The 19,075-nt window shown below is 42.2% G+C and overlaps 1 protein-coding gene across 3 annotated transcripts in view; it reads right to left on the bottom strand.

The window, feature by feature from the left end:
* The window catches only part of Ube2h (ubiquitin conjugating enzyme E2 H), a 121,731-nt gene that overhangs the window by 36,097 nt on the left and 66,559 nt on the right, over positions 1-19,075 (bottom strand). For 2 of the 3 annotated variants that reach the window (XM_051151809.1, XM_051151808.1), the window contains exons 2-3: positions 9,252-9,328; positions 7,998-8,072 (exon numbers count right to left, since the gene is read on the bottom strand). The exons of the other annotated variant lie outside the window; for it this stretch is intronic. In XM_051151809.1, the coding sequence (XP_051007766.1) occupies positions 7,998-8,072; positions 9,252-9,328 (152 nt within the window). The remainder of the gene's footprint in view (positions 1-7,997; positions 8,073-9,251; positions 9,329-19,075) is intronic. 3 annotated transcript variants of the gene reach the window in all.

The raw sequence follows: 19,075 nt of genomic DNA, 5'->3' as shown, positions 1-19,075 counted from the left end.
TAGACAACAACCACCACCTTGATAGTAGCCATGGAGAAATCAAGTGAGACCTGACATGAAGCTTCCTACCTGCTGGCTAGCCTTCACAGTGCCCAAAGGTGCCATGCTGCTGTGCGGGTTACTAGTGGGGTATTGTCATCAACAGTTTTGCCCAGCTGTGGATTCTGTCTTCAATAATAATGGCTCACTAGGCAAGATGAGACTACTGGTACAGTAGTGACAAGTTTGTTATGGGAGTAACCTACTACTTTCTGATTGGATTTGATGTCTGCTCCATAGGAGGAAATTTCACGCCCAGTACTGGAAAACCCAGCCAAAAGCCTGTTGGCTATGGAAGCCATAGGCCACAATCAGGAAGCTACTGCTGTTACTTTGATGTGTCAGGATATGTCTGTTAAACTGCCTTCAAAATAACTATGTCTATGCCTATAGATTAGTGCTGCTGTTAAGATTTATTCCAAGAAGGCTCTTTTTGCAGTGGTCAAAATGACTAACTAGTTAAGAGTACTGAGACAACGCAATTGTCAAATGTCCAAGCCATGAATGGGACATTTATACTACTCCAAAGCTCAGGAAGCAAAGCAGGAGAGGAATAAAGACTGAGAGAGCCAGAGAAAAGGGGTGGGTATGATAGGGTGGAACACTGACGTCAGCGCATGATGTGGCTGTTGCACTCTTGAACTTAGGCAGGTGTGATGATGTGCATAAGATCCCCCACAAGACTGGGCTCATCACCATTGTCAGGTAATAGAGAGGGCCCATGGAGCCCTACGCCTTTCTCAAGATTTACACAAAGTTAATGGTCAATATGGGATGGAGAGACATTCGTCAGTAGCTACTAGTAAGGTGTCCAAGTTTCCATAAACAAACTGTTGGGAAGGGAGAGGGGATTAGCAGGAGTGGAGGTAGGGCTAACAGGTGACACAATAGAAATGTTATTACATGTATATGAAAATGCCACACTAAGCAGGGCGTGGTGGCGCACAATCCCAGCACTTGGGAGGCAGAGGCAGGTGGATTGCTGTGAGTTCGAAGCCAGCCTGGTCTACAAAGCAAGTCCAGGACAGCCAAGGCTGCACAGAAAAACTCTTGTCTTGAAAAAATAAAACAAACAAAAAAGAAAAAAAGAGAAAGAAAGAAAGAAAGAAAGAAAGAAAGAAAGAAAGAAAGAAAGAAAGAAAAAGTCATACTATTACTATGTATAACTAAAAACATCTTTTAAAAATGTGGAAAAAGGCACTGTTCAAGACAGGACTTAAACTGGCTAAGTCCTCTCTCTTCAAGAACACACATGGGCAAGGACAACCCTTAGGAGGGGAAAAAAGCTAATGTACTATTTTACACCAGTTACTAGCATGGGTCACTGACAGCAGGGTCATATCAATAGGACAATTTAATAACTGGCTTCTCTCTGTTGTAACCTGGTACCCAGCTCTCTCTGTCCCACTTCTATTTACTGTAAAGACCATGTTCCTAACCCTCTTTATGCTTCTCAATTACTGTTCCCTCCATCTCATTCCACCTCACATCCCCAGGACACACCAAGAACTGCCATGTCTATGAACAGTTATGCCTCTGCTGTCACAGCCCCAGACATTTTCCCTCTTATCAATCTCCTGTCCTTACCAAGGGTCTTCTAGCATTCATCTTTCTATCTGCCAGCTCTTACACAACTTCAGACTGGACAGCTAACACTGACATCACTCTGCAGCAACCCTCTGCAAATCCCACGCCCTTCCCACAGCAAGTGTCTATCTGCTGTCCAGACATCCCTCTGTATCCCCTCGATGGGGTTACTCCAGTGGTACTGTCATTCCTGTTATATTAAAAAAAAAAAAAAAAAAAAAAAAAAAAAAAAAACCACCAAGGCTCATGCTCTTTATAGGCACAGTATTTGTCTACCACTGACACATTGTCCCATGCATATTAATCATCTCAGGGTTGCCTGTAAGTGACACAATGCATATGCTATGCGATTAGTTGCACTGTATCATTCAGAGAATGCTGTACATATTCCAAATTGATGAAATAACGTTCAGACCATTTTGGCATATAGTTAAGTTCAATCAGTAGATATAGAATCCTTGAATTTAGAGGGCAAATTGTACTTGGAAATCAAGGAGACACTAAGTTTAAAAAAAAAAAAAATCATTCTAATAGTCATCAAAGCAACAGGCCTTGAGTATTTGCTGGGCATGAAGGTTGTTAGCAATATAGAATGTTTGTGGGTTTTATGTCTATTTACTGAGTTTTATTTTTTAAAAAATACAGCAACTTGTCCCAACGAGCTCAAGCACTTTGTATGTATGGACACACTGCCCTCACAGGCTTTCTCTGGCAGCCCACCCTCACTCTCCAAGGACTTTTTCTGCTTTGTGCCATCCATCAAACTTCTGCCTCTTCCCTCAACAGTCCACTTTCATGGGGATGGTATCCAACTGGCCTTCTCATTTTCCATTTTTTATTTTTTCGAGACAGGGTTTCTCTATGTAGCTGTGACTGTCCTGGACTTGCTTTGTAGACCAGGCTGGCCTCGAACTCACAGTGATCTACCTGCCTCTGCCTCCCAGGTGCTGGGATTAAAGGCCTGAGCCATTGCCTAGCCTCATTTTTTTTACTTCTAACATCTTCAATGAACACACTCTCTCTTTTACCTCTTCTTCCATGGCATGACTCCTACTGACCCTACTATACCAAGTTTTTTTCCATAGACAAATCTGTATAGAGAATAGGTTGATAATATTTCAGACTCTCCCACTTAAAACAAAACAAAAAATCCCAACAGGCTGAGCATGATGACATACATGCCTTAAATTCCAGCACTCAGGAGGCAGAGGCAGGTGGATCTCTGAATTCAAGGCCAACCTGGTCTACAGAGCTATAGGCCAGGTAGTGCTAACACAGAGAGATCTTGCCTCAAAAATAAATAAATACATAAATAAATAAATAGGAAGGAAGAAACAAAGAAAGAGAAAAAATAGCTTATAGCTAGGTATGTGGACTCTAACCTTCTAATCATTTGGGAAGTAGAGGAAGATGGTTCTGAGTTCAAGATTCAGTCTCAAAACCAAACCAGAATAAAATAAAACTAAACCTTCCTTTTCGATGGACTTTGCTTTAGTTTTACAGCTGCATATAACCCATGCTGGCCTTGAACTCACTGGGCAGCTGAGAATGAACTTGGAACTCTGATCCTGTTGCCTCTACTTCCTGAGTTAGGACTACATGTATTTGATCTCAAGCCAGATGTCCATTAATTTCTCAACCACAGCATCCTTGTCTATACAGGATCTTTCTGTCAGCTGCTGAATACTGCTTCTATCCTTTGTGTTCTTCTCAGCAGCCAAGTCAACAACAACAACAACAACAACAACAACAACAAAAACAAACCCCCACCATCAACAAACAAAATCTAATCTTTATCTATCTTTCCATTACATTTAAGATGAAATGCAAGCCCTCTCTGACCACCCCTGCCTAAGTGTGTCCCCAGTCTAGGCTGCTGGCACTTCCGATTTCTTCTTGCCTTGTATACTCTTCTCCCTGACCTAGGAAGAACGGGGTTGTCTTTTCTTAAAGTAATAGTTTACAGGTACTTGGTTAGAATTTATAATTAATTCTTAAATATCTAATCCTAAGTTACTATCCCATTACATCAAATCTTTGCATAACGTGACCAGTTACTTTAAATTTTGCCAGGAGCACAGCTGGCTCACTTGTGTATTCCTAGCACGTGAGCAGCACCAGTAGAGCAGGGACCCAATGAGCTTGGCAGAGTGAGCTGCCACACACACTTTAATGCACACTGAGACCGTTCATTTTCAGAGCACCTGTGACAAGGGAACATTTCCAGCTGTGTTCTTATAGTAATGGCTTTAAAATGTCTCATAAAATTTTCCCACTACACTTCTCTATTTGAGATAGGAACTAAATTCAAATCTAAGGTCATGAAAGTACAGAAGTGATTTAAATGGAATTTTGCCTCTTTAGCTCAAAAGTTTATTTATATAAATACTGTAGTGGCACAAAGACACCTTTATTAAGTGCCTAACCCCAAATCTCTCATGACTGACATACTCCTCCCACCCTGAAAACTCACTGCTCACTCCAGTGATGAGCATTAGTCCTGAGGGAGTAGCTATAGACTGCTTCTGTCTAGGAATATATGAATTAGAACTAAACACCCTAGGAGCTCTATAGTTGGTCATACTGTGTTATAAAACTTCAATCCCCAGTGAGGTAACTTCTGACCATAGTGAATAAAACACTGAAATGAGCTGCCCTTTATCAGTGGCACAGCATAAGAATATGGGACACAGATTACCAGAGCATCCTCCAACTAAAAATATATCAGATTAGGAAACATAAAAGGAATTTTGACTAGTTTGATGACCTAAGCTGTACTACTTATGTGTCAGCCTAATTTAATTTAAAGATGTATGCTACGGACCGATACAGCTCACTACACAGTCAAGGAGCACCTTAAATTCCGGATCCCTCCACTTCTGCTGCCACATGCTGGGACTACAAGTGTGCACCACCATGTCTGCTTTACTTTTTTTTTTTAATGTACATCTGGTGCTTGGCCTACATGTCCGTCTGTGTGAGAGGATCAGATCCACTGGGACTCAGCTGTGAGCTGCCATCTGAGTGCTGGGAATTGAACCCTGGTCCTCTGGAAGAGCAGCCACTGAGCAATCCCTTAACCACTGAGCAATCCCTCCAGGCACCCCCTCCTTTTTTTTAATTTTTAAAATAAAACAGTTTTTAAAGGATAGAAGATCTTTACAAAGCAACATACACACTACTAAGCTGGATACAAACATACCAAAAGAAACTGCAAGCACACACTGTAGCTCAAGCACACCATCACTTCACTGTGTAGAGACAGGGACTTACTATGCAGCTCTGGTTGGCCTGAGACTAGATATGCAGCACAGGCCAGAACTGGACTAACAGGAGATCTGCCAGTCTGTGCTTCCAGAGTGCTGTGCTACCCGCCCAGGCCACATAAAGCACTTTACATATTTGTTTTGTTTTAAGTGCACAGTGCTGCCCTCTGATGCATGTGCTCAGCTGTGCAGCTACTGCACATGTGTTTTCCTGCTCTGGTGGAAGCGTTTTCCTAACAGCTGAGCACATGCTATAGCTAACATGGAATCTGGAGTGCCTGCATGAGAGCGTGTGAAGCAACTTCTCAGATTAAAACAGAATCTTCATAGACTGAGGATTATTTGAGATTACAAATATTTCTAAAGATTCCATTTGCACGCTCACATCTCCAAAGCTTTGAAAGATAACAAAACACAGCTTTTTAGAATAAAAACTCATTGCCTCACACATCTTCTAAAGAATATTTGGTACTCTATGTCCATCTTGTCTTACTAACCTTCCTAATGTCAAGAAAGGTAGCCAACACTTTTGAGTGTTTCATGGATCAGCTAACAAGCACAGAGAATTCACTTAATTATAACAGGGTCCTATGTAGTTTAGGCTGGCTTTGCTGTGATCCTCTGGCCTTCACCTCCTCAAGTGTTCTGACTGGGTATGTACTACTGAGACTGGCTGTATATTTTCCCTTCTTGTTACACACACACAACACACACACACACACACCCCCCACACCCTTGCCCAAAGTAATCCTCCTGTCTCAACTTCCTGATTACTAGTACCATAGAGACATGAACCACCAAATCAAACTTCTTTTCTTTCTGTTTTTTTTTTTTTTTAAAGAGGTGGGGTCAACATGCTGTCCACTGGCCCCAAACTTGCAGGTTTAAGCAATCCTTCTACTGACTAGCTCCAACTACAGATTAGCACTACAGCTCCTAGCCAGTACTTCATTTTCTAGAAAGGAAATAGATCAGATGAATATCATTTTATGGAAAAATGAGAACCAAGTCTAGACCTCTTCCCTGATAGCCAGTGATAACTTGCTGGTCATGCATGCCTAACTATATATAACTGCAGAGGGCCTAACTAGCAGCAGTGCTAACAGGCATGCCAGGAAACATCTACAAATAAAAAAGTAAGTATAAAAAATTAACCAGACGGTTGTGCGTACTGGCACATACTTTAATCCTAGCACTGGAGGGCAAGGACAGGCAGGCTCTGGAGCTCACTGGCCAGGCAACCTAGCCGAACTGTGAGGTCTCGGTCCCAGGGAGACCCTGCCTCAAAAACCAACATGTACACATTCCTCGACATTTAACTCACGCAAATTATATACTTATAAATATTTAAAAATCCAAGCTAGGGTGATAGCATACACTAAAGTAAGTAAAAGGAGAGACTGAAGGACTGTCTGGGTCTACACAGGGACAGACAGACAGACAGACAGACCCACCCACACCCAAATGGTAAGAATAAAAGATATTTAATCTATTTATCTATTTCAAGTATTGGGGGCTGAACTCAGGGCCTCACACTTTCTAGGCAAACACTCTGCCACCAAGCTAAGCCTCCCAATTCCACACCGACTCAACAGTACATATGAAAGAACACTGAGTTGAGTTTATATTTTTCTTTCCTTTCTGTTTAATTCTGTCTATACTACTGCCTCTCAAAATGCTTGGAAGTACATCTTAACAGTTTTACATTGTTGATGACCTGAAAATGGGTCACCTCACAAACTGATTAAAATGCTTACACAACCCTCCTCTGAAGGAAAGGGCAGCTTGTACAAATATTTCAACTGGATCAACTTCCTTAAGGGAAGATGATATTCACTAGTAGAATATAAAAATATGACATATACAGAAAGGGAAATAAAACCTAAGTGCTAAATTAACTTGGTCATCTGTCTTAACCAAGTGCATACATACCATGTCATTACTTTGGGCCTTTGTGCCATTGGTTAGCAGATAAGGTAACTTAGGGCAGGGAATGCATTGCAGCTCAGTGGTGGTGCTCCCTGCTAGCACGATCCCAGCAACAAACAGCCGAAAGCCTGAGGAAGAGCTGTATCTCTACAGCACAGGCTGCATTCTCACGGTTGACTCTTGGCTTCCACAGCCCTACTGTTTGCTGTAAGTAGCAATGTAAGGTAACAAAACTCTAATTGGAATGCCAATTTTCTGTCTTTAAAAAGGCACTTATGATACATATGTGAAAGCTTACATTTGAAATGTTCAATAGAAAGAAGTAAGTCAGGCGTGGGAAACCACAGCAGAAGAGCCCTCTGAGGAGTGGCACCTACCTTCTCCCACTATGGAATGAAGCTGGGGGTGGGCTTTTGATGCCCAGCCACACAGGTCTAATGTCCAGTGTGCTCGTGAGCTGTGTGGGACTCCACACCTGACAGTCACTCTGCTACCATGCCTAGCTTCACAGCTTGCAGGATCTTGCAGCCCTGGGGTAATTTCTCATCTGTTTTTCCATAAACATCTCCCAGGTGGCTGCAGGTTTAGAAAACCTACCTAAGGGCCTGAAGGAAAAGAACAGCAAAGTGTTCAAATGAACACTAAGAATTCCCCAGGTTAAGAAAAAATTACGGATGCTCTTTAGTATTTTTAGGACATAAAACTCTATAAGAAATAAAGTGGTTTGATACTGGTACAAGCTGCACCTTCTGACAAGACTCATTCTGGGTCATCATTAACACACTGCATCATTCTAGCGTACTGTCTGCATGCACTACACAGAGATGTGGAGCCTGGAATCAAAGCAAATGTCAGCGTGTTTTAGTCCATTTCTTTAAAAAAAATTTTTTGCTAGAATAGGGGTTGGTCTAAATGCAGGAGTCTATGCATTAGTTCTAAAGACAGCTCACAACTGAGTCAGTCCTAGGGGACCCCTTACCCTCTTGGGAATGTGCAGATATACATGCAGACAAAACACCCATATATATAAGTACATGAATTTTTTTTTTAAGCCAAGAAAGAAAAAATCTAATTCAGTAAAAATTTCTGGACTTAATCACCTCTCATAAAATATAGGATTTTTAGTCTCCTTAGATTTCAGAATTGTTTGTAGTGAAACCAAAACTCATCACATACCTATAGACGGAGATTTGAAAGGGTATTTATCAGGAAGATCCACTCTAACTTTCCACACTCCGCCTTCATATGGTGCTGGAACAGAAATAAAACACGTTATCCATTAGAATTGTGTCTCCAAATTAGAAAATAAACCCAAGTGCAAATGAACATTGAATCTCTCTCTCTCCTGAAAACGGCCTCGAAGTAATTCCTCAAAGTGCTGGGAACTAGCTGAACATGGTGACCTAGTCTGTAATCCTAGCACTTAAGAAGATACAGCAGGAGGATTGCTGTGGGTTCCAGACTAGCCTGGGTTACAAAGGGAAAAAAAGAGTGCAGGACCAACTACAACCAAAGTTCAAGGGCTGCCTGTACTAAAGTGATTCAAGCCAGCTTGAACAGCTTAGAGAGACCCTGCCTCACTAAGGAGGCTGAAGAGATGCCTCAGTTAAGAGCACCTGTTGCAGCCGGGCATGGTGGTGCACACATTTAATCCCTGCACTCGGAAGGCAGAAGCAGGTGGACCGCTGTGAGTTCAAGGCCAGCCTGGTCTACAAAATGAGTTCAGGACAGCCACGGCTACGCAGAGAAACCAAAAACACCTGTTGCTCTTGCAGGGGACCCAGGTTAAATTTCTAGTACCCACAGTGTGGCTCACAACAACCATAACTCCAACCACAGTGGATCTGACTCCCAAGACACCAGGCACACACATGGTGTACATACATATATAGAGGCAAAATACTCATATACATAAAACATTAAAAAATAACTTTTAAAAATATAAAAACGAGAGGACAAGGGAATATTAACTTGGTAGTAGAGCACTTACATAGCATGCACAAAGCTTGGGGCCAGTTACCAGTATCAGAAAAAACAATTACATTTGAAATATCCAGAGTTGAGCTGGGCAGTCGTGGCATACGCCTGTAATCCCAGCACTCAGGAGACAGAGGCAGGCGGATCTCTGTGAGTTCAAGGCCAGCCTGGTCTACAAAGGGAGTCCAGGACATGGAAGCCTACAGAGAGAGAGACCCTGTTTCAAAAAACATACTCATGTTCCTTTCTTCCCTACCTCAGACAACCCCCTAAAGGAAAACAAAGTAAATGCACTTCCCGAGGAGCAGCTAAGTAAATGAATGGCATCGGTTTCTTCACTCCCTGGTTCTAGAGTTCAGTTAACACTTACTTTTCCAAGGCCATGCACCTGATATAGCCCTACTGTCTAGTAAAGATTATAAAAAAAGAACACATACCCACACATGTACTTACTTCCTTGTGGTCCATAAAACTTGACAACAAATTCATTGAGTCCTCCTAGGATTGTAACCTCATGTTTGCTTTCAATGCTGAAGTAGAAGGTAAAGGAAACCACACAGGCTTTATACACACAAGTGAACTACAGGTGATACCCCCGAGACAAGCCAGTTTGAAAGTATTATCAAACTTGAAATATTTCTGGCAAAACATAAATACAGAATTCTAGCACTTTACGAGACACTTTATACCCCTTATGAAAAGAATATGCATAAGCTTTTAATTCAGAAAGACTGACAATAATAAAGGTACTCTCTGTGCAAACTGGGGCAATATCACTGCACGGGATTTGTGTCAAGTTTAATCAGGGAGAACTGGAGCAAAGTTATGGCATTTGTTTTCATTCAGTCTTTTGCATCTTAGATGTGTCTTTTAAGTTTAGGTGCGGATCAGGTGTGGATCAGGACTCTGATCACAGAGGGGCAGCACTTCTAGTTTTCCTCCTCAAAACACTCACCTAGCCTTCAGACACCCCAAGACTCCTTCATAGTGTTGGTTCCGGACTGGGGAGGAGTTCATTCTGTAATGTGCTTGCCAGACAAGCATGAGGACAGGAGCTTTACACCCAGAGCCCACATCAACAGCTAGGCATGGTGGGATACAGTATGACCCCAACCAACACCAAGCAAACAAAGACAGGCAGAGCCCAAGTGCGCTATGGCCAACCAGCGTAGCAAGAAAGCCTTAGGTCCTAACGAGAACTCCTGCTTCAGCAACCAAGGTAGGTCAGGCATGATGATATGCCTGCATACAAGCACTCAGGAGGCAGAGGCAGATGATCTCTGAGCAATGCTATCTTGGTCTAGAGTCAGTGCTACGTAGTAAGATCTTAGAAACAAACTCACTCTCCCCAAAACAAAGTAGATAGCTTCTAAGGCAGTGTTGAAGGTCTGGCCTACACACATACACAAGACACACAGACACACACAGACACAAATACATATGCATTCTCCCCAGCCCCATACTGTAAAAGCCAAGGGGAAATGTGAATCTGGTAAGGAAAAATATAAAGCACATGGCAAGAGAACATGACAAGGGTGGAGAGGAGCCTTAGGAAGCTGAGGGCCGTGAGTTCAAGGGCAATCTGGGCTACACCATGAGCTCAGAGTCTACAGAGATTACAGAACTAGACAACACAAGAAAGGACAAAGGGTGTTTGGGCCAGAGAATCGACAGTACAGTGACAGAGCATGTGTTCAGCATGCATGAGAACCTGGCTTCAGTCTCCAGCATTCTCATTTAAAGTTATTTTAAATATATAGGATGTTATTAGAAGAGTAACAAAGAAAAGGTCCAAACAGCTAAGTCAAAAAGAAAACTAGGAAGGCTAGAGAGATGGCTCAGTGGTAAAGTAAATACAGCTTCTGCAAGTGACTCAAGGAAATTCCCAGCACCATGGCAGGCTGCTCACAAAGGCCCGTAACTCCAACTCCAGGGGATTTGATCTGATGCCTACTGGCTTCCTCAAGCATGTAGTCACAGTCACACACACGCACGCAAAATACCCATATACTTAAAGAAAGAAAAGTGATGGCCTCAGTCTTCACACCCACACGTCTCATAAAGGAGTTCCTCCCAAGAACATACCAACAGGTGCATAGCTATGCTCACCAGAGCTCCTACCTGTAGTGCCTACCTGACATCACCTAAATGTTCGCTGGCCCTTTTACAAAAGGGCCAACTGTGGCAGTAACACAACAGAGGATCCCATCATACTTGAAAAGAGGGAGGACAGGAGCTGGAGATACGATAAAGCATGTAAGGAGGGTTCCAGGCCCAGCACTATAGCCTCCCTCCTCAGAAGTGTAACCATCTGCAAGTGTGACTTCTACTTGTGGACATTGGCTCTAGAAAACTAATGACATCTTTTCAGTCCTGTATCAAAAAGATGCAATAAAACATCTGATTTGCTTAGGGTTCAATCTGCTTGCATCTACTTGACAAAGATTCTTTTTCCTAAATCATGTTAAAACAAGATTAGATCAACGTTTCTGTCTTTAGTACAACCCACATGCCAGATACAACAGGTCTCTAATTACACACTAAATCATACACAGGATTCCTAGCAAAGACCTTTTTGTCTGAGAATCTAAAGGCCAACTAAATGAAAAATGTAAAAAACACAAGTTGGTAATAGATTGCTGAATTTATGCTGCAGTAGAATTGTAGAGACACTAAGAGAGGAAAAAAAAAAAGGGGGGGGGTTCATGTTTGGCTTAAAGAAAAATACCACATAGAAAATGAGCCGTCCCATCACCCTGGATGATGAAGTCATCTGACTGCTCTCACAATGAGGATGTCAAGGGACAAGGGAAGGCAATGAAAGGGCCAGATAAAATGATGAAAGCAACCATCTGTTGCAATGGGCTGGTCAGGCTAGTACCGTAGAGCCTCAGTAGATTCTGTTACCATCTGGGGGTGGGTGTTAGAAAAGAATTTTTTTTTTTTTACTAAATTAAAAAGAAATATTGAAGAACCAAAAATAAATAAATTGATAAAAAAAAAATAAATCAATCTACAGATCTTCAAATACTGCTGATAAAAAAATCTGTCAAATCCATAAATCACATTTTATTCATTTCTCAGTTATTCATAAATACTAGTTATCTACTTAGCATTTCACTGAAGAACTCTGTTTTCAACACAACACTGATCAGCACTGAGGAGCACAAGTCCACGTCACTTTTACAATCCCAGCCGTCACCACCTCATTTCCCTGAATGGCATTATGGTCACACAATCTAATACTTAATGGTGAATGCCAAACTATCAGGACAACTGACATTCTTGGCAAAATGTGTCTATTAGGACTGTAAGTGATTTTTACATAGTTCATAAATTTTCCAGAAAGGGAAACAAGGACTAAGCCTAGACCATGCCATGACATCACAGGGCAGGGACCTAGGATTCAGCCATCACTGCCCCCAGCTTGCTGATAACACGTTTATCAAGAAAGTGGCCTCTAGAGCTGTGTTCCAGGGTGCACAGGGTGAAGAATGTGCTTGTGTTTGTTTGGAGGCAGAAGGTTCATGGCTGCTTCTCTCCATACTGACACCAGTCTGTTTCCTACTCTCTTTGAAAGTGACTACAAAGCAAAGCTTGCCGGGCGTGGTGGCGCACGCCTTTAATCCCAGCACTCGGGAGGCAGAGGCAAGAGGATCTTTGTGAGTTCGAGGCCAGCCTGGTCTACAGAGCAAGTCTAAGGCTACACAGAGAAACCCTGTCCAGGAAAACAAAAGAGCTTAGATATTAGCCAGGCATAGTGGCGCACACCTGTAATCCCAAGCCCTGGGGCAGTGGAGGGGGGCCGGGTGTGGAGAGGTAGGCAGATCTCTGTGAGGTCGAGGTCAGCTTGGTCTATAAAGAGTCCAGGACAGCCAAAGCTACACAGAGAAATCTTGTCTCAAAAAAACAAAAAAAGTTTAGGAATTGAGGCTGGTATGGTGACAGGGGCCAGTGATACGGCACTTGGAAGGTGTAGGAAGGATCAAGAAAAGAGTTCAAAGCTGGCCCTGTAACTCTGCAAGTTTGAAGCTAACCTTAGCAATCAGAAAACCTATCTAAAAAATGAGAGGGGAAATGGGACAACCCCCCCCCCCAAATTTTATAAAATGACCTAATGTTTTTCCTGGGGAAGGAAAATAATCAAGTGATGCCAATTTTAGGAAAACAGAAACTTCTCCTCAACCAAGATGGCTCTGTTAAGATGTGAGTCAACAGCTGACACTGCAAAGTCAACTTTAAGTGGTTTGGGGCTGGGTACTTGTTTTGCCACAGGAGGCCCCAGGTTTGCTTGATCCTAGCAATGGAAACAGTAAAGTTGGAAGGAAAGAGGAGGGAAGAGGAAGAGGAAGAAGAAGGAGAAGGAGGAGGAGGAGGAGGAGGAGGAGAAGAAGAAAAGAAGAATAAAGGCTTTGTAAGGATGTCTATACCCAATCCACTCACAGTGAAAAAAGAGAATCCGTGACAACCAACCTCTGGAGAAAGAGCCTGGCAGTTATACAAAAGCAGGTTCTGGGTGGAGGAGCATGCTGGCCAGGACCAATTGGGCCAACCTGTTAATCTTGACAGGTATGAGACTGAGGTACAGCAGTCCTGAGTTTGAGTGTAACCAGGGCTACATATGAAGTTCAAGGACAGCCTGGGCTACAAAGTGAGAACCTTTCTCAAAAAGAAAAAAAAAATTGTGCCAAAGTTTGTGTTCTTCCTATTAAAATAGAGTGGAATCCCTATTCAAAGAAAATTAAAAACAGAATCAAGGTACTTAGGAAAAAAAAAAAGAAGGGAGTCTGGGGAGATAGCTTGTTGCTCTTCCAGAAGACTGCTCACCACCATCTGTAACTCCATTTCCAGAGGATTTGAGGTCCTCTTCCGGCTGCCATGGAGAATGCACATACATGGTACAGACACAAATAAACACACAGGCAAAATACCCACACATATAAGAGGGTCAGGTTTGATTCCCAGAACCCATAGCAGGTGGCTTACAACAGACTAACTTCTCTCACACACAAAACAAAAACAGCAAAAACACTTCTGAAGAAAAGAAACAAAGAAAAAGCAACTCTGTGTGTGTGTGTGTGTGTGTGTGTGTGTGTGTATGTGTGTGTAGAGAGGAAGAAACCCCCAAATGTAAAGAACTAGGGCAAATTATTATTTGTTTCTCTGAATGTGGAAGGAAACACTACAGGGCAATCAACAAATGAACAGATATGTGTCATTATCCTTTAAGGTCAAGCAATTTTATACTCTTATTTCCCCCAAACTAGTTTTAAGCTTTCTGAATGAAATAATAGGAGTCCCTTAAGCCTGCCTCTAGGGAATACAGTGTGGATCTATTAAATCCACAAAACAGCAGAGACTTCATTTCTATCAGAACTTGTTTATTAAAATTCTACACATCTTCCACATAAGCACCATATGTCAAACAAAAATTACTCTTTAAACAGTGCCTGTCTACAAGAAAGCTTAAAAACATGGCGGTTGTGGTGGCGCACACCTTTAATCCCAGCACTCAGGAGGCAGAGGCAGGCGGATCGTTGTGAGTTTGAGTCCAGGAGAGCCAGGACTGTTACACAGAGAAACCCTGTCTCAAAAAACCTTTAGGGCTGGAGAGATGGCTCAGAGGTTAAGGGTGCCACCTGCTCTTGCCGAGGTCCTGAATTCAATTCCCAGCACCCACATGGTGGCTCACAACCATCTATAACAAGATCTGGTGCCCTCTTCTGGCATGCAGGGGTACATGCAGGCAAAACAATGTATACATAATAAATAAATATTAAAAAAAAAAAACTTTAAAAAAAAGTGTAGTATGGGAACATAAGATATACTCAGTAAGTAGAAAATACAGTCCAGGCATGGTAACTCACACCTGTAATCCTGCACTCAAAAAAGATAAGGCAGGAGAACAAACAAATTTTAGCTACAGCGTGAGCTCCAGAAGGCAAGCCTGGGCTAAATTATGAGATGCAATTTCAAAGACCAAATACTAAAACCCAAACAAAAAATAGTAAAAGCAAAAACACAACTAGAATTTGGAGTCAGGCTTCTTCTAAGACCAGCAAGATGGCTGAGGAGGCAATGGTGCTTGCCACCAACCTGGTGGCCTTGGCTTTGATCTCTGAGACCTATTATGGAGAGAATGGATCCTGTAAGTTGCCCTTTGACCTTCACACAAACACCATGACGGGTACACACGCACAGAAAGATACTACATACATGTACAGAGGCCTCAAGCTTAAGTGTACACAATGTCTTAACAACAATGTTGTTTGGACACGAAGAGGTAGGAACAAACATTTAAAGATACACTTATAATCCCAGCATTTGAGAGGCAGAAAGAACAGAATCAAAGGCCATTCTCAGCTACACCGTAAGTCTGAAATCTGTCCCATAAAACAAAATAATAAAATAATTTCATTTTAAAATTAAGATTAAATTTAAAATAATAAAAATACAGCAAAAACTTAAGATAGGTCATAGAGAATAATAAAGCTTTATTGGGATGAGGGAAATGAGAGAACAGATGGTTCCTGATACAGAAGCAAGCGGGGATGCAGTATTTCCATGCACAGTTCTCACCCATGTGCTTTACAGAGACGCATCAGTTGTGGTGAGCAGAACAGGGAAAGGACAGCAAACACGCAAAGCCAAGAGGGGAGCACTCAAGACATCAACCTGACAGTGGCGCAGGAAGGACAGGCTTCATACTCTAAAGTTGACTGAGCAGGGCACAAGCACTGGCAAGCTCTAATGTTGCTAAAATGTCATCTAAAACCAACAACAACACACTTGGGAGGCAGAGGCAGGTGGGTCACTGTGAGGTCAAGGCCAGCCTGGTCTACAGGCCAGGGCAGCCAAGGCTACACAGGGAAACCCTGTCTTAAAAAAGCCAAAATACAGAAACACAAAACAACAACAACAAACTTTTTTTTCTGTCTTTTTTTTTTTTTAATTTTTTAAAGAGACAGGGTCTCACTCTATAGCCCTCGCTAGTCTGGAGCTTGCTATGAAGACCAAGTTGGCCTTGCGATGTGCCAGCCTCTGCCTCTCAAGTGCTGGGCTACTCTCTTGGGCTGCCACACCCAGCCCATCTTCCTGCCTTTTGTTTTGTTTTAAACGGGTTTCATACAACCCAGGTCGTTCTCAAACTCATCATGCAGCCAAGGATGACCCTGAGCCATCTAAGTACCTCAGTTACAGGTGGGAACTAACACATCCAGATTTCAAAGTTAAACAAACAAACAAACAAACAAATTTCAACACTTCTTTCTAAAATTTTTCTTTTCTTTTCTTTCCAGGTAGCGTCTTCTATGAACAGCCCAGCCTGGCATGTAGCCCATGAACTTTCCCTCTTCTGAATCAGCATTAAGTACTGGGATTACAGGTGTGCATTACCCCACACTTAATTCTACAATCTCCCAGCTTCTTTGTGTTTGACTGCTTTATATATTTAAGATAAGAGTCTCCCTTTTAAACTCTGTCTGGCGGGCTGGAGAGATGGCTCAGAAGCTAAGAGCAGTGACTGTTCTTCCTGAGGTCCTGAGTTCAATTCCCAGCAACAACATGCTGGTTCACAACTATCTATAATGTGATCTAATCCCCTCTTCTGGCATGCAGGTGTACATGCAAGGCAGAGCACCGTATACATACAAAAAACAAAAACAAAACAACAACAAAAAAAAACTGTCTGGCTTCAAACTCATGATCCAACCATCTTAGCCATTCTAGTGCTGTGACAACAGGCATGCCACTATTAATCTCCCTCCCCCCTCCCACCCCCCGATTTTCAAGACAGGATTTCCTTTGTGTAGCCCTGGCTGTCCAGACTCACTTTGTAGACCAGGCTGGCCTCAAGCTCACACGAGATTTACCTACCACTGCCTCCCAAGTGCTGGGATTAAAGGCATGTGCCACCACGCCTGGCTTTAATTAATAAATCTTGAACATTACTTCCTTTTAAACCACCACCCATCTGACTACAAATCACATTAACCTTAAGAGAGAAGATAGACCAGTTTTTATGTTATATCTGACATGTACATATCAGTACCAACTCAATCTCTGAAGATAGAATTAAGCTAAATGTTGAAAAAACATTACTCAAACACTATAATCAAGACATATGTGACTCATGTATAGAAAGCAGGGACATGTCTACAAAGAAATATTTTCTTTGACATTTTTTGAAGTAGTGGGAAAGAATAAAGCTGGCATGGCTAAGTGGTCTAAGGTGCTGAATTAAGAATAAATAAATAAATAATTAATTAAAACCCAATAAATAGTAAGTACTGCTACCCATTCAACATTATCAAAGTGTGAACAACAATGGACCACAGAAATTGAAGAGAAAGATCTTAGATGTGCAGTCATCTCTCTGTAGAACACTGAGCACACCCTCAGGTCATGAAGCTACTTAAGATTTGTGGCTGGCTCTCCTTCCTGTCCTTTCTTTCACTAGACTGGCTAATTATTAGAGTGGGTGTGGGGGGGGGGGGTGTCAGCAATTCCTCATTAGTTGGATGACTCTAATAACAAACAAAGGCATCCACATACAATTAGGTTACTCTTATGAGCAGGCTAGAAATTGCTTTTCTAGAAGATCTGACCAAGGAAAAGATGGCTTTGTTCCCTATCAGGTTATCCAATCTTTCAAACACTATAATGTCTGCTGTCATCTGCAAACAGTTCGGGCCACATTCACAGCTATGTTGGGATTGGTGTGGCCCAAATGCCAGTTAAACATGCCTGCTAGTTGTTTCGCAAAACGTGAGTGGCTGACCCCTGCTGTTCCCTTTACTACTCCATGTTCACTAGGCCTGGCAGGTGTCAATATTTTTTGTTCTTACTGGTTTTATTTTATTTATTTGATTTTTCAAGACAAGGTTTCTCTATGTAGCCTTGGCTGTCCTGGACTCAATTCATGGACTATGCTGGCCTTGAACTCCTATCTCTACCTCCCTGAGTGCTGGCTGCAGGTGTCAATTATTAAGAGGCATTAGCTGCAATTCAAAACTGATTTCATAAACAGTAAAGGGGCTGGGTGTGGTGGCACACACCTTTAATTCCAACACTAGGGAGGTAGAAGCAGGTGGATCACCATGAGTTCAAGGCCAGCATGGTCTACAAAGTGAGTCCAGGACAGCCAGGGCTACACAGAGAAACTCTGCCTCGAAAAAATAAACAAAACAAAACAAAAAAAAAAAGAAAAAAAGAAAAAAAGAAAAAAAGAAAATGAAAAGGGGTCAGAGGACAGCCCACACTTAGGCAGCATGCACAGAAAGTGATAGGTTCACAATCATTCACTACCAAAATACTAATTTGAAGAAAGCAAAGTACAAACAAACATACTAGCTATATGTTAAATGTGATCTACCAGTTAGAGGACACTATATTCTAAAACAGAAGACTTATAAGAGGAAATAGTTCTATTTTTAAAAATGTCTAAAGTGATGTGGTAAACAGCAGCTTCTTCTTGAATGAAAGTCTGCTTAAAACCCACCGCAGCCCGGCCTGGCAGTGCAGGCTCATTGTTTCAGGTACTCTAGAGGTTACAGCTTCTGAATTCAGGGCCTAGCGTCAGTTCAAGGCCAACCTGGGCAACTTAGTGAGGCACTGCCTCAAAATAAAATCTAGGAAGACAACCAGTGAGATGGCTTAGCCACCAAGACTAATGATCTGAGTTCAGTCTCAGAACCCACATTATGGCATGACAGCTGGGTCCTGCCAAGTTTCCTCTGACCTCCATACACTAGCCATGAATGCATATACCCACACATATATACACTAGTAAGTAAATCAAATTTGAAGCTGTCTTATTTATATTTATGATTAAGGTAGAAAAAAAGGAAGATGGCCGAATGTAGTGGCACACGTCTTTAATCCCAGCACTCAGGAGGCAGAGGCAGGTGGATCACTCTGAGTTTGAGGCCAACTTGGTCTACAAAGGGAGTCCAGGATAGTCAAGGCTACACAGAGAAACCCTGTCTTAAAAAGAAGACGATGACGACTATAGACTGTATCATTGATTCTACTTTTAAAATCCACAGTGAAAATAAGGAAAAAAAAAAAAAGGAATGTTTTACAGGGATGGGCAATGTAGCTTGTTGGTAACAATGCTGGTGTAACATGTATGAATCCCGAGTTCAATTCCCAGCATCACAGAGACCACACATGGTGCTACCTGTATGTAACCACAGCATTACAGAAGCAGAAACAGGATGATCATTAGTCCAGGGCTAGATAGAGCACAAGGCCATCCTGGCCTACAGCAGTGCTTG

Source organism: Acomys russatus, chromosome 10 (assembly GCF_903995435.1).
Source record: "Acomys russatus chromosome 10, mAcoRus1.1, whole genome shotgun sequence".
In the NCBI taxonomy this organism is placed as follows: Eukaryota; Metazoa; Chordata; class Mammalia; order Rodentia; family Muridae; genus Acomys; species Acomys russatus.
The sequence above is the reverse complement of the archived record's forward strand: the minus strand, read 5'-3'. Positions and strand labels throughout refer to the sequence as shown.